Genomic DNA, 14206 nt, shown 5'->3' on the forward strand with positions numbered 1-14206 from the left:
GAGCGGAGGGATAAAGGTCAAGGGGGGTGAAGAGAGCGAACTCTGCGCTGAAGGGCTGTCCTCTTTTCCTTGGACGAAGACCTTGGCCTGAAGGGTGTTGAATAGAATGCTGAGGAAGACCAGACGCTGGAAAGGAACAAGACAAGACTTCTTTCTGTTGACTAACCAGCCGAGACAGAGTATCTAGAGCGATGGAAAGACTCTCCTGGGTGAGAGAGAAGGATGGAGCCTTGATGAGAATGTCATTGAGATAGGGGATAACTACCAGGCTCCTGACTCGAAGAAGGGCCATTACCGCTGCCATAATCTTTGTGAAGACTCTGGGAGCGGTAGAGGGGCTAAACGGCAGGGTGACTAACTGGAAGTGATCTTGATGTACCGCAAAGTGCAGGTACCTCTGGTGCCCTGGGAAGATAGGGACGTGAAGGTAGGCGTCTTGGATGTCTATGGAGCACATGAACTCTTGCTACTCCATGGAAGCAATTACTGAATTTGATTCAGAAATGATGAATACGAACCCTTCTGTTTAGTAACTTTAAATCCAGGATGGGTGGAACGGACCCGTCATTCTTTGAGACCACAAAGAGGTTTGAATAAAAACCTGTGAAGCACTCCTGTGGTGGAATAGGAACGATGACGCCTGATTTGAGTAGGGCGGCGATGGCCGAGAAAAAACCCGGGACCAGGGAAGGATCCCTTGGAGGGCGGCATTCGAAGAAGCGGTCTCGGGGCCGTGAGATGAAAAATCTATCTTGTATCCTGAAGATACAACTTCTCTGACCCAGGCACCCTCCACGGAAGCTAGCCAGACGTCTCTGAAATACAGACGACGACCGCCCAGCTTGAAGGAATCCCTGGGTGGTACGGAGTCATGCAGAAGAGAACCTACCAGATCAGGTCCTGGAGGATCAGCATTGTGGGGACGCCATGAGTGTGTTGGTTTAAAGCAAGCCCTTTTTCGAACTTGGCGTGGCTGCGACCTCTCTCGGCGTGAGGGTTCATCCGCGGGTGAAAAACGCTGAAAGGGACGAAAAGAACTCTTTGGGGAAGGGCGATGAGGTTTCGTCTGTGGGAGGAGAGAGCTCGGTCCAGCTTGGTACCAAATAGCATTAATCCCTGAAAGGGCAAATTAGTGAGGGACTTCTTAGAGGACAGGGTACAGGTCCACCTGCCACGCTTTTAGCCAGATGGTTCTGCGTATGGCCACGATATTACTGGTCGCTTGGGCAGCACATGAAGCAGTGTTCAAGGAGGCCGACACCTTGTACTTTCCGGCATGAGATATCTGGTCTGCCAAATCGGCTAACTCCTCAGGCCGAGCTCCAGTGAGGATGCCTTGACGGAGTTGCTTATAACCCATTCAGAGATGGACTTTGACACCCATGTGGTGGCAAAGGCAGGGCACAAACTGGAAGAGGCCTCTTCAAAGGCTGATTTGGCAAACGACTCTTTGAGCCTGTCGGTAGAGTCCTTAAGCGACACTCCGTCCATGAGGGGAAGTACAGTGTTGGTAGATAGCCTAGAGACTGGAGGGTCCACCTTTGGGTATGCGATCCAGTTCTCAGCAAGGTCAGAGACAAAGGGATACAGGATGCCAAGACGTTTTCCTCTTTGAAAGTGTCTGGTTGGGTGTTCTCGCTCCCTGGAAAGGGCCTCTTCAAATTCCTTATGGGCAGTGGGGGTCGGTCTACACCGTCTAAATGAAACCGCCTGTTCTGCGGGTTCCGTAGCGGAGTCCTTGATGTTAAACGTCTGGTTGACCGCTACATTAAAACTTTGGACTATGTCCCACATGTTAGAAGCCTGATCGGAGTCCATGTCCGAGTCAGGATCTGTGACCGTATCAGAGTCTGACTCGGTGGGTAAGCCGAGAAGACGAGGCTGGCCGCTGGGAAGGACCGTGAGGAGTGAGGGAGCGAGAGGAGGACCCGGAACGGTCTTCCTCCCTAGATCTCTTATGGTCAATCTTGGCAGGCTGAACCTGGGCGGAAGCAGGGGTAGGTAATTTAGTGCGGATACCAGGGTTTGAGATACAGACGGTTGCAGACCTTACCAGGGTAACAGGGAAGTTGCCCACCCTGGGATGGGGGAACACACTCTCCTGACGCAGCCTCTTGGGTAGCGGGGGCAGGAGGATTGCTGCAGTCCTGACAAAGGGAAGAAGTCTGACCTGAAAGGAGTCTGCATTTAGATGAAGAACAGATAAAGTGCTTTACCAGAGTGGTAGAGGCCGGAGGACGAGAGCGCTCTCCTTTACACTTAGACATGATAGGAAGGGAGACAGAGCCACTAACTAATGCCAGAAGGTAAGGGGACAGGAAAGAGCTGAGGAGAGGGTCAGTCTGCAGTGCAGAGCTTACCCAAAGCGATGAGAGGCTGAAGATTGGTGATGGTAGTCCTTGAATACGCTGTTAGAGATGATCCTGGGCGAGCTCAGGGTGACTTCAGGGATCAGGACGACCTCAGTGGGAAGCAGGCTGTCCGGATGCCGGTGAATGGCGGCGTTGGGGGAAAGAAGGAGGAAGTGGAGGGACTCCTGCAGTGAAAAGAGCGCGCAGAGTTCGCGCTACTGTAAGGGGGCGGGCGTTGTGGGGACCAAGGCAAAACAGATGAAGGAGGTGGGCTTTGTTACATCGGGCGGGAGAGAAGCCCATCCGATGAGGACACAGCGGAGGGCAGAGCTAACCGCAGCAGCTAGGCCGCGGTGAATACGGGGACTAAATTGAAAAGCCAGGCCGCTGGAGTGCGAGGTGCGGCGCGGAGGCCTACAAAGGGAAGGAGAGAGGGAGGCCTGGAAGGGGTCCAGAGCCCAAACAGACCGGCCCCGGGGCAGTGCTGAGGCAGGGGCGATATGCCCAGGGAGAATCCTGCTGCAGGGGCGCCCATGCCCCGGGAGAATCCTGCTACAGGGGAACATAAGCCCAGGGCAGACCTGCTGCATTTAAAGGCAAGGCCCCAGTACAGTCCTGCTGAAGGGAGGAACACGATTCCTGCTGCAGGGGAGGAAAACACACAAAACCTGAATATTCTGTCTTCTTTCTTCTGATCTACTTTCGTCTTCATCATCTCTATATTCGACTTTTCCTCATCACCTCTGGATCAGTAACCTGATGGAGAGAAGGAAAAAGTACTTCTCCATCCCTGAATATGTAATGGGTCAGAAGACGTCCGGGTCTCTTACGGTGATGGACGTCCATCCATCCTGAAGCCGTCAGGCTCTGGTGGGTGAGCGGGCAGGAGAGGGGACGAGGACCGATGGTCAGATCACCTGCACACGCTTGAAGTGTTAGGGGCTGGGGGTCCTGGCTGATAGGCCTATGAGGATATGGAGTGGCAGTACACGCCGTACTCATAGCCTGTATGTGGGAAGTACAGTGTGACCGTTGCACACTGTATCCCTCCAGAGGTAATCTGGGAGAAGTACTTCCTGAAAAAGAGGAGGGAGAGATTACAAGAATACGCCCAAAACCGAGGTAAATCTGGGTCTAGTAAAAGACCCATGCCCACCTCTCACTGACACTAAGCTAAGCTGATTAACTTAATGCCAGTCGGTGGGGTGTACACTGCTCGGGAGGAGCTAACTTTTTTTGTGCATTAATGGCAGCCTCCTAGTGGCAGCTTACACCATGTTTTTTTTGTCCCCCAATGAAGCGATAGAGAAGCAGAGTTTCTGCTGTTCGTCCTTCGTAGTCGAAGATGATCATGACTTCAGGGTTTAGAGGAGGATCAGTGGCTGTGGGTCCAGAGGTGACTGATGCAGCCAATCCTGGCCCTAAAGGCTCCCCCACATACATGACATATGTAACTAGATGTGATCGGCACAGTAGATGCCGCATGTGCCTTGCGCAAACTCGTTCTCTTTTTGCCCCAGAGATTCTCCTATCTTCATCTGTACATGCTCCTGAGGTGATCCTGCTTCACCAAGCTAAACGGTCAAGGACCAGCTTCTCACATTCGTTGATGTTTACACCAAGGTTTTTGAGAGATGCTTTAAGGCAGTCTTTCCCTGCTTTCCCTTACACATTTCTCTGTACAGCAGTTGTTTAGGCAATCGGCTGTCTGGCATCCTGACCACATGTCCAGCCCACCAGGCTTGGTCGGTCAGCAGAAGAGTGTAAACGCTGCCGAGCCCAGATTGTTCCAGGATTGCAGTGTCGGGAACATTGTCTTGCCACCTGATGTGGAGAAGTCTGCGGAGACAGCTCAGGTGAAAGTGATTGAGCTGTTTGGCATGACGCCTTTAGACAGTCCAGGTCTCGCTGGCATAGAGAAGTATGGTAAGGACCACCGCACGGTGAACCTTCAACTTAGTGGTAAGGCTGAGTCCCCTTCATTCCCAGACGTTCTTATGCAGTCTCCCGAAGGTGATGCTGGCTTTGGCAATTCTGTTGTTGACCTCAGCGTCTATGGTCACTGCGCACGACAGTGTGCTGCCCAGGTAGGTGAAGTTGTCAACTGCTTTGACGTTGTACTCCATCACCATAATGCACGGCTGCTGGTATGGTTTTCCTGGTGCAGGTTGGTACATAACTTCGGTCTTTCTAGTATTGATAACGAGACCAAAGTTGTCGTAAGCTTGTGAAAAACGGTCCGTTCCATACTACTTCTGCTGCTCTGTGTGCTGTCATCAGCAAACAACTCACGGATAACAGTCTCATGCACCTTTATAGGAGCCTTCATGCGCCTTGCAGTCAGTCCTGTATCTGACATGAATTCCGTCTTTACAGTTGCTAAAGGCTTCTCTCTACATGGCAGAAAATGGCATACTGAACAGGGTCGGGGCAAGTACACAGCCTTGCTTTACGCCATTTGTAACTGGGAAGGCCTCCGATTCATCTCCATCATTCAGGACCTTCACCCTCATACCATCATGGAGCTACCGGACTACTGTGATGAACTTTCTCGGGTAGCCAAACTTTGTCATAATTTTCCAGGCTGTCTCTGCTGACTGTGTCGAAAGCCTTGGTCAAGTCGACTAAGGTTATGAAAAGGTCGCTGCATTGCTCCTGGCACGTTTCCTGGAGTTGACACGCTGCAAAGACCATATCTGCCTTCCCACGTTCCACATGGAAGCCGCAGTGGCTTTCAGGTAGTAGACCTTGCTCAAGGTGGTGTAAGAATCTTCCCAGCAGTGGACAGATGGGAGATGCCTCAATGATTGTTCCAAGATTTGCGGTTGCCTTTTTTCTTGTAGATGTGGATTATGCTGACATCTTTCAGCTGTTGCGGAACCTGTTCCTTTTACCACATGGACTGGAATAGTTCAGTCATCATTTGTATCAGGATAGGGCCTCCTGTTTTGTATAACTCGACAGGTATAGCATAGTTTCCTGTTGATTTGCCACAGGAAAGTTGTTTTACTGCCTTCCTGACTTCATCTTCACTAGGAAGAACATCAAGGTCCTTGTTGATTTCTACTTGGGGCTGGCAAGCATTTACCTCGTTGTTTATAATGGCATAGCAATTAAGGACACTGTTGACGTGCTCAGCCCACTGTTCCAGAATCTGTTTCTTTTCTGTCAGCAGCTTAGTTCCGTCTGCGTTGAGGAGAGATGAGAAGTTGGATTGGGGTCCATATAAAGCCTTTAGCGCATCATAGAAGCGCTTGAGGTCACGGCTGTCTACATAGCCCTGGATTTCGTCATACTTCTTGCTGGACCAGGTGTCCTGCATCTCGCTTAGCTTTATCTGTGCCTTTATTTTTGTGCTGATGAAGGCATCCTGCTTGGCTAGCGACTTGGGGTAGTTTTGATGTGCTTTGTACTGCTGATGTTTCTCTTCTAGGAGTGCCTTTATTTCTTTGTCGTTTTCAATGAACCAATCTTGGTTACTTCGGGCTGCTGGTCCGAGATGTTCTAGGACAGTATTGTAAATATCTTTAAGGTTGTGTGCCCACGATGCGTTTTTTAAAGCATTTCCGCAGCGGCATTTCCGCCGCGGAAACGCTTAAAAAAAGCTTGGTAGAAGGTCTGCAATGTTCCCCAATGATAATCCGCATGTGCTGTGCACATGCTGCGGAAATTTCCGCTGCGGATTATCATTACGGAAAAATCGCAGCACTACCATTAATTTTGCGGAATCGCAGCGTTTTCGCCGCCATTCACTTGCATTGAATCGCATAATATCCGCATGACTACATGTGCACATGCGGATATTAAGCGATTCAATGTGCGGATGGTATCCAGGTCTGGAGAAGAGGAGACTCTCCCCCAAGACCCGGATACCATAGTACCTGTAAAAAAAAGAATTTAAAATAAAAAATATACATTATACTCACCTTCTGATGGCCCCCGGTCTCCTCAGCGATGCATCCTGGCTGCCCAGCGGCTCGCGATGGTCTAAAAGGACCTTCCATGACATCATTTAGTCATGTGACAGGTCACGCGACCACTGACGTCGGCGGTCGCGTGACCTGTCACATAACTAAATGACGTCATGGAAGGTCCTTTTAGACCACTGCGAGCCGCCCGACGCACCGGAGAAGGAGACCGGGGGCCATCAGAAGGTGAGTATAATGTTTATTTTTTACCTATTAATTTGGTCACACTATATAAATCCATGCTGTTTGCATGGATTTATATAGTGTGATGAAGTTGTCAAGCACTTTTCCAAGTGATGCTAAAATCGCTTGAAAAAGCGCTTGCGAAATCGCATGTGAAAAATGCGGGATAAACACTTGTACCTAGCAGAAAAAACGCATGTAAAATCCGCATGCATTTTTTCTGCCAGGAAGATGCAGAAACGCTGAGGAAAAAATCCGGAGCATTTCTGCATCGTGGGCACATAGCCTAAGAGTCGTCCACTGTTCTTCAACACTGGTCTTGTCTAACTGCAGTGTGTTTGACAGTCGGCTATCAAGATCATTGGCAAATTCCTCTGCAGTCTTCTGCTTTGCAGCTAGAAGACATTCAGCCTCTTTGTAGTCTTCTACCCTTGGGGTCTTCTCAATGGCAGGATACGAAGCCTGCATCTAGACATAATGAGGCAGTGGTCAGTCCAGCAGTTTGCACCACACATGGCTCTTGTTACTCTAAAGTCCATCTATCCCTCTTCCTGGCAATGACATAGTCAATGAGATGCCAGTGCCTCGAGCTTGGGTGCATCCACGATGTCTTCTTGCGAATGGGTAGACGGAACCAATTGTTGGTGATGACAAGGTCATGTGCCTTGAGGAGCAGAAGGCCATTGGTGTTACACTTGTCAATGCTGTGTCTCCCAATGACTCCTTCCCAGTTTTGATAGTCTGTTCCCACTCTGGCATGAAAGTCTCCGAATATAATGAGCTTGTCTGATTGTAAACAGAGAAGGTATGTATTCTACACCCCCGATTATGATGCTTCTCTTCCTACCATTAGTACGAATAACCTGCTCAGGGTGCACCAGTATGGGGGGATGTAACACAACAATTTTAAAGTAAAATAACATTTGTAAAAAATCTCAATTTTTCTTTATAGCCATTGTAAAGGATTAGAAAAAGGGTTTACCCCCCCCCCCCCTTGCCCCCTTAGAAATAACGTCCATGAGCTGTGTCTGGTATTGTACTTCAGCCTATATGTGATAAGAGTGGCTCGATCTCTGGGAATAAAAGTAGATCTATTTTTAATTTCTATAATTCTCAATGTGTGTTTTTCTGTTATCCTTAGGATGTAACCAGTGTGCTCCCAGAATGGGAAGATGGACACTTTTACCTTGCCAAGTATTATGACAAACTGATGCCTATGGTGACCGAAAGCAAGATGGAAAAACAGGGCGACCTGATACGTTACATAGTGTATCACTTTGGGAGGTGACTACTTGAGCTATTTTCTATTGAAATCTATGAAGAGTTGGCTTATAGTTAGTAGTTATTGGTCACTGTGTAGTAGTAATTGTTAATTATACCTTCCCATTTTAACATTTAATTACAAATTAACCATGTCAGTATTGAAATGTTTTGATTAAAGAATGTAGTCTTCACTTTTCTATTAGGTCATTGCAGTATGGAAACCAGTTTATCTATCAGTCAATGCCTCGCATGTTGTCTTTGTGGCTTGACTTTGGAGCTAAAGCCTATGAATGGGATAAAGGTATGAATGTTATATCGTTGCCATGTAAATATTTTAAGGTGGCAGAATAATTCTAATTTTCTTTATGCTACGTGGCATATTTCAGCTGGCCGGGCAGATCGTCAGCAATTGAAAAGTGATTTGATAAAAATTCACAAGGCCATTACTGAACATAAGAATCATCTGGCGCCATATCAGTTCCTCACAGCCTTCTCACAGCTGATCTCCCGCATCTGTCACTCTCATGATGAGGTGTTTGCCGTACTGATGGAAATTGTAGCAAAGGTCTTTGTGGCATATCCTCAGCAGGCAATGTGGATGATGACTGCTGTGTCTAAGGTAATGCTGACTATCACCACACATGTGTGGATAATGTAACTCCTAACTAGCATCACAATTCTGGCTGTAAACTATCGTAGGGTCTGTTACTGCTAGCTCTAGATTAGATGGGAATCCCTGTTGTAATTGTTCAGAAACTCTGCACTCTCTGAAAAAAATTAGAACAAATGCCAAAGCTTTTAGCCTAGATTACACAGAGCATAGATGCTGTGTGTTTATGTATATTGCCAGAACACACATGCAGATCTGTTCTAGAGGAGAGGTACAGAGATTTACCTACTGAAAGCAGAGCATCACTGTTTTACAGTTTTAAAAATTTTACAGAATGGGAGGAATAGAACTAAGCAACAGCACGTGTGAAAAAGACTTGGGTGTACTAATAGATCACAGACTGCACATGAGTCAACAGTGTGATGCAGCTGCAAAAAGGCAAACACAGTTCTAGGATGTATTAAGAGAAGCATAGAGCCTAGATCACGTGAAGTAATTATCCCCCTCTACTCCTCCTTGGTCAGGCCTCATCTGGAATACTGTGTCCAGTTCTGGCCACCACATTTTAAAAAAGACATTAAAAAACTGGAGCAAGTTCAGAGAAGAACTACCAGGATGGTGAGCGGACTGAAAACTGTCCAGCGATGAAGGGTTAAAAGACCTGCAAAAAAGAAGGCTAAGAGGAGACTTAATAGCTGTCTACAAATATGTGAAGGGATGTCACAGTGTAGAGGGATATCCTTATTCTCATTTGCACATGGAAACATGAGAAAATGGAATGAACTGAAAGGGAGAAGATACAGATTAGATATTAGAAAAAACTTTTTGACAGTGAGGGTGATCAATGAGTGGAACAGGCGGCCACGAGAGGTGGTGAGTTCTCCTTCACTGGAAGTCTTCAAACAGAGGCTGGACAGACATCTGTCTGAGATGGTTTAGTCAATCCTGTATGAGCAGGGGGTTGGACACGATGACTCTGAAGGTCCCCTCCAACTCTTAACATTCTATGATTCCTTAGGGCTTAGTCGCATGTCAGTATTTTTCATCAGTATTTGTATACCAAAGCCAGGAATGGAACTTGCAGAAAAAAAACTATAATTGACACCTGTTTTGTGTTTTGGAGACACTCCTGGTTTTGGCATACAAATACTGATGAAATAGAGATGTGTGAATAAAGCCTAAGTCTCAGCAAAGACCTAGAGTTTTGGCGGTTTATTAATGTAGGAATATGGGGAGCTCATACTGGGCGCTAATGGTGCACAGGAGTTTGGACAGGGAGCGCAGTGCTCTTGAGTGTGGTGGGAAAACATGTTGTAGGATAGTGCCTGTCACTTTCTGAAGCTGAGCTATTAGAACTTTCCTAAGCACACAGACAATGGAGTCTGATTATATACCTAATTGAATGGGAATGCTTGATTGTCTGATGGACTCTTATTGTTTCCACACAGTCTTCTTATCCTATGCGTGTAAACAGATGCAAGGAAATACTTGATAAATCAATTCAGATGAAGCCTGCTCTTGGGAAATTTATAGGAGATGCAACCCGACTCACGGACAAGCTTCTTGAACTGTGCAATAAGCCAGTAAGTACAGTGCTTAGGGTGCTTTCACACTGGGTTCTGGCACCTGTTCGTGGGTCCCGTTAGGGCTTACATCCAAACCCCCTGCAAAACGGAATTCCAGCGTATGTGCCAATGGGGACATAGACTATAATGATGTGCTCTGACAAGCATTATTTTCGGGTGTATACACTTACTGGAGGTGGACGCTGAGATGTAGTAGTCTGCACTGGGTGTCCATCTCCAGTAGGCATATACAAAAATGATGCACAACAGAGGCACATGTTTGATCTGCCTGCACCATTATAGTCTGCAGCCCCATTGGTACATACGCCCGAATACCATTTTGCGGGGGGGAGGGGTTAAGCCCCAATAGTACCAACAAATGGGTGCCAGAACACAGTGTGAAAGCACCCTTAAAGCTTTTTCTATTTACTAGTTCTCTGGTTATCTAGAATGTAAATTAAGTTTATTTTACTCTGTCGCCTCATTGGGGGACACAGGACCTTGGGTGTTATGCTGCTGTCCACTAGGAGGCGACACTATGCTTATCTGAAAAAGATTAAGCGTGGCTCCTCCTCTGCAGTATACACCCCTGGACGGCATCAGCCATCTTCAGTTTTTGCTTAGTGTCGCAAGGAGGCACACCTCAGACCTTCACTCGTCCCTCGCTTCAGCACGGGATTACAGATGAAGAAAAGAGGGTCTCTATATAGACCCCTGGCATGGCTCCTTCCTCTGCTCCCTATTAGGGGTGCACAGTTGAAGTTGAGATGGCGTAACCACCATGCTGCTCCTTCTCCGGCCCCCCCGGTCAGGCTCGAAGTTGAGAACCCCCCTCCTTCCCCAATTCCCTTGGTCTTGGTCCGAAGTCGAGGCGAGGACAAAGCCCCTTGACAGGTGACAGCGGCACCCTCCCTAATCCCCCCTGGGGGTATTAGGTTGAGACCACATCAGGTAGGGCCTGGACGGCAGCATCTGCAGCTCTCACCAGCCAGCACACTGCAGCCGAGGTCCAGCAGCAATACAGGAGCCCCAGTCTGTCTGTGGGACCCTGTAGGAGCCAGGGGGAGTGCAGGCAGCCATGGCACACACAGGCACAGGCCTTCACAGGCCCTGCACCTGCGGCAGCTTTTCATGTTAAGCGCCTAAGGGGGACTCTTTTCAGAGACCCCCTTCCACTTATGTCCCCACCGCCATTCTGCCTTTCAATCCGGGGGGGTCCGGTTCTGATCCGACACCCCCCCCATCCCCCGGACTACCGCGCTGGCCTGGAGCCCTTTGGGGCATAGAAAACAAATTTACACAGCGGCTTCGGCCTTACCGAAGCCGCCGCCCATTTTCCGCCCGCCCCCCGGATGACGATTTTGACTCACTGCGGTGTCAGACAGGGGGCGGATCTAGGCTGCAGGGCGCGCATCTCCATAGCAACTGCCGCCCTTGCAGCGTTCCGCCCCCCTTCTCCTTCATCTCTACAAGCAGGAGAAGAGCCACGGCGGCCATATTAAGCTGCAGGACGCATACAGGCCAGCCAAGTCTCCGGGGAGGCACAGGACCAAGCTCTATCAGCGCTGTTCAGAGGGGCACATTGGTGGGGTAAGTTCACGGTCTGAGTTACCTCAACTGTGAATTTTATTACTCTGTATCCTCCTCTGCACAGTTAGCCCTCTTGCATAGCCACTCCAGGTGCACTATGCCGGGCTCAAAGTCTAAGAAAACCAGGCAGGACTGCTTTTACGCTTTCTGTACAGCCTGCAGTAATGCTCTTCCCAGCGGCTGCACATATCCGCATTGCAAGGATTGTGCTCAGACTACTGTGCCGGAGTCCCAAGTAGCCCTACCAACCCTTCAGTGTCTAATCCTTCGCCGGAATGGGTCACTCAAATGTCACAATCTATGACACAGTCCATAGATAACATGACCTCCAAATTGCTTCAGGCTCTGCAAAGCCATACCTCGACTGTGGATGCTACCCAACAAAGGGAAAGCCGGACTCAGTCACACACTGACCCAGGCACATCCATGTCAAGGTCAGGATGCAAGCGCACCCATAGGTCACGCTCATCTGCGTCATCCCATAGCACATGGTCATCCCTGTCTAGGGAGAGATACCGTAGTCACAGGTCATCTACACAGTCCCCTACCAGGGACAGACATGATATTTCTCTGCACCAATCCCCGTCCAGAGAAATACCTCATTCTGGGTCACCTAGGACACACCTTAGTAATACACAGGAGTCAGAAGGCGTCTGCGATTCTGACTCCGACAAGGAAACTGATGGATCCCTAACTCCAATCCCACCTAGCAATGCAGCGCTAGTTGAGGACATTATCTCGTCCATACATCGGGTGCTGGACATTTCTGATCCGATCCCGGACGCACCACAAAATAAGATCTCATTTGAAGGAGCTCTGAAACCACCTAAGGTTTTCTTGGATCATCCAGAATTTAAATCTATCCTTACAAAACAATTCTCACAGCCTCACAAGAAGCTTAACAATCGCAAGTTTCTGGAGGCCCGTTACCCCTTTCCAAAGGAAACCACCAAAGAATGGGCAGACCCACCAGCAGTGGACCCCCCAGTCTCCAGACTGGCAGCACAGACACTTCTTTCACTGCCAGATAGCTCAACCCTTAGGGATGCAGCAGACAGGCAGGTAGAAAGTATGGCTCGCTCAATTTGCGAAACCACAGGGGCCTCCCTAGCCCCCGCGTTCGCATCATGACTCACGGACTCAGGAAGACACTCCACCTGTAGGCGGCCGACTTTTACTCTTTCATCAAGTCTGGCTACCTATTACAGAAGACAAGTGGGTCAGGGAACTAGTGTCTTCAGGATACAAAATAGAGTTCACTTCCAACCCACCAAACAGACTCCTTATATCTGTTCCCCCAAAATCGCCACTAAAAGCTCGCGCCTTCCACCAAGCGGTCTCATCGCTTCTTCAAGCACGAGTCGTAATACCTGTTCCAGCAGCCGAGCGCTTCTAGGGGTTCTACTCCAATCTTTTCGTAGTCCCCAAGAAAGGAGGAGGGGTACGCCCCATACTAGACCTAAAACAACTCAACAAATATGTACGAGTACGTCACTTCCGTATGGAGTCCCTCCGGTCAATCATTGCATCTATGGAAAAAGGAGAATATCTCGCCTCCATAGACATACAAGATGCATACCTGCATATACCGATTGCGCCTGCCCATCAGAGATTTCTCAGGTTCGCAATCGACCAGGACCACTACCAGTTTGTGGCTCTCCCGTTCGGACTCGCCACGGCTCCCAGAGTGTTTACCAAAGTCATGGCAGCCACCATGCACGTCCTACACTCCAGAGGCATAGTAGTCTTTCCATACCTCGACGATCTTCTCGTCAAGGCTTCTACCTTCAAGGACTGCGAGCTCAGTGTGTCTATCACAATCGACACCCTGAGTCGCCTGGGTTGGTTAGTCAACCTTCAAAAGTCATCACCAACCCCAAACCAGTCTCTGACATTCCTGGGAATGCTATTCAATACCTCCAAGGGCCTAGTGCTTCTCCCCAAAGACAAGGCACTGCCTCTCCGTCTAGGAGTTCGCACCCTTCTCGGCAAACCCCCTCGATCTCTCCGGTTTGCAATGAGAGTTCTTGGCCGGATGGTGGCGGCAATAGAAGCGGTTCCATTTGCCCAGCTTCACCTCAGACCTCTCCAACTAGACATTCTCAAGTCATGGGACAGGAACCCTTCTTCTCTCGACAGGAAGTTCCAGATGACGTCGTCAACCATGAAGTCCCTTCACTGGTGGCTCAACCGGACCTCTCTAACAAAAGGGAAATCTTTTCTCCCAGGTCAATGGAAGGTCCTGACCACCGACGCAAGCCTAACGGGTTGGGGTGCAGTACACCTACACCACAGAGCACAGGGCAAGTGGTCCCCAGAGGAAGCAACCTTGCCCATCAACATCCTGGAGATTCATGCCATCCTCCTGGCGTTCCATCACTTACTGGCAGCCTCTCACATCAGATTACAATCGGACAATGCCACGGCCGTGGCATATGTCAATCACCAAGGGGGAACCCGCAGTGCCAGAGCGATGCGAGAGGTGACACGCATCCTTCACTGGGCGGAGAAAACGAGCTCCATTATCTCTGCGGTCCACATTCCGGGTGTAGACAACTGGGAAGCAGACTTCCTCAGCCGGCAAGGAATAGACTCTGGAGAGTGGGCTCTCCATCCCGAAATCTTCCAACAGATCAGCCATCGTTGGGGCACTCTGGACGTGGACCTAATGGCGTC

At 49.1% G+C, this 14206-nt stretch overlaps 1 protein-coding gene across 2 annotated transcripts in view; it reads left to right on the forward strand.

The window, feature by feature from the left end:
* ATR (ATR checkpoint kinase) overlaps window positions 1–14206 on the forward strand; it is a 130541-nt gene that overhangs the window by 83026 nt on the left and 33309 nt on the right. For both annotated transcript variants that reach the window (XM_073674683.1, XM_073674684.1), the window contains exons 36-39: window positions 7644–7786; window positions 7969–8066; window positions 8152–8384; window positions 9824–9958. In XM_073674683.1, coding sequence (XP_073530784.1) covers window positions 7644–7786; window positions 7969–8066; window positions 8152–8384; window positions 9824–9958 — 609 coding nt within the window. The remainder of the gene's footprint in view (window positions 1–7643; window positions 7787–7968; window positions 8067–8151; window positions 8385–9823; window positions 9959–14206) is intronic.

Source organism: Phyllobates terribilis, unplaced genomic scaffold (genome assembly GCF_046119375.1).
Source record: "Phyllobates terribilis strain yellow unplaced genomic scaffold, ASM4611937v1 Scaffold_3__8_contigs__length_932513732, whole genome shotgun sequence".
Taxonomy (NCBI): Eukaryota; Metazoa; Chordata; class Amphibia; order Anura; family Dendrobatidae; genus Phyllobates; species Phyllobates terribilis.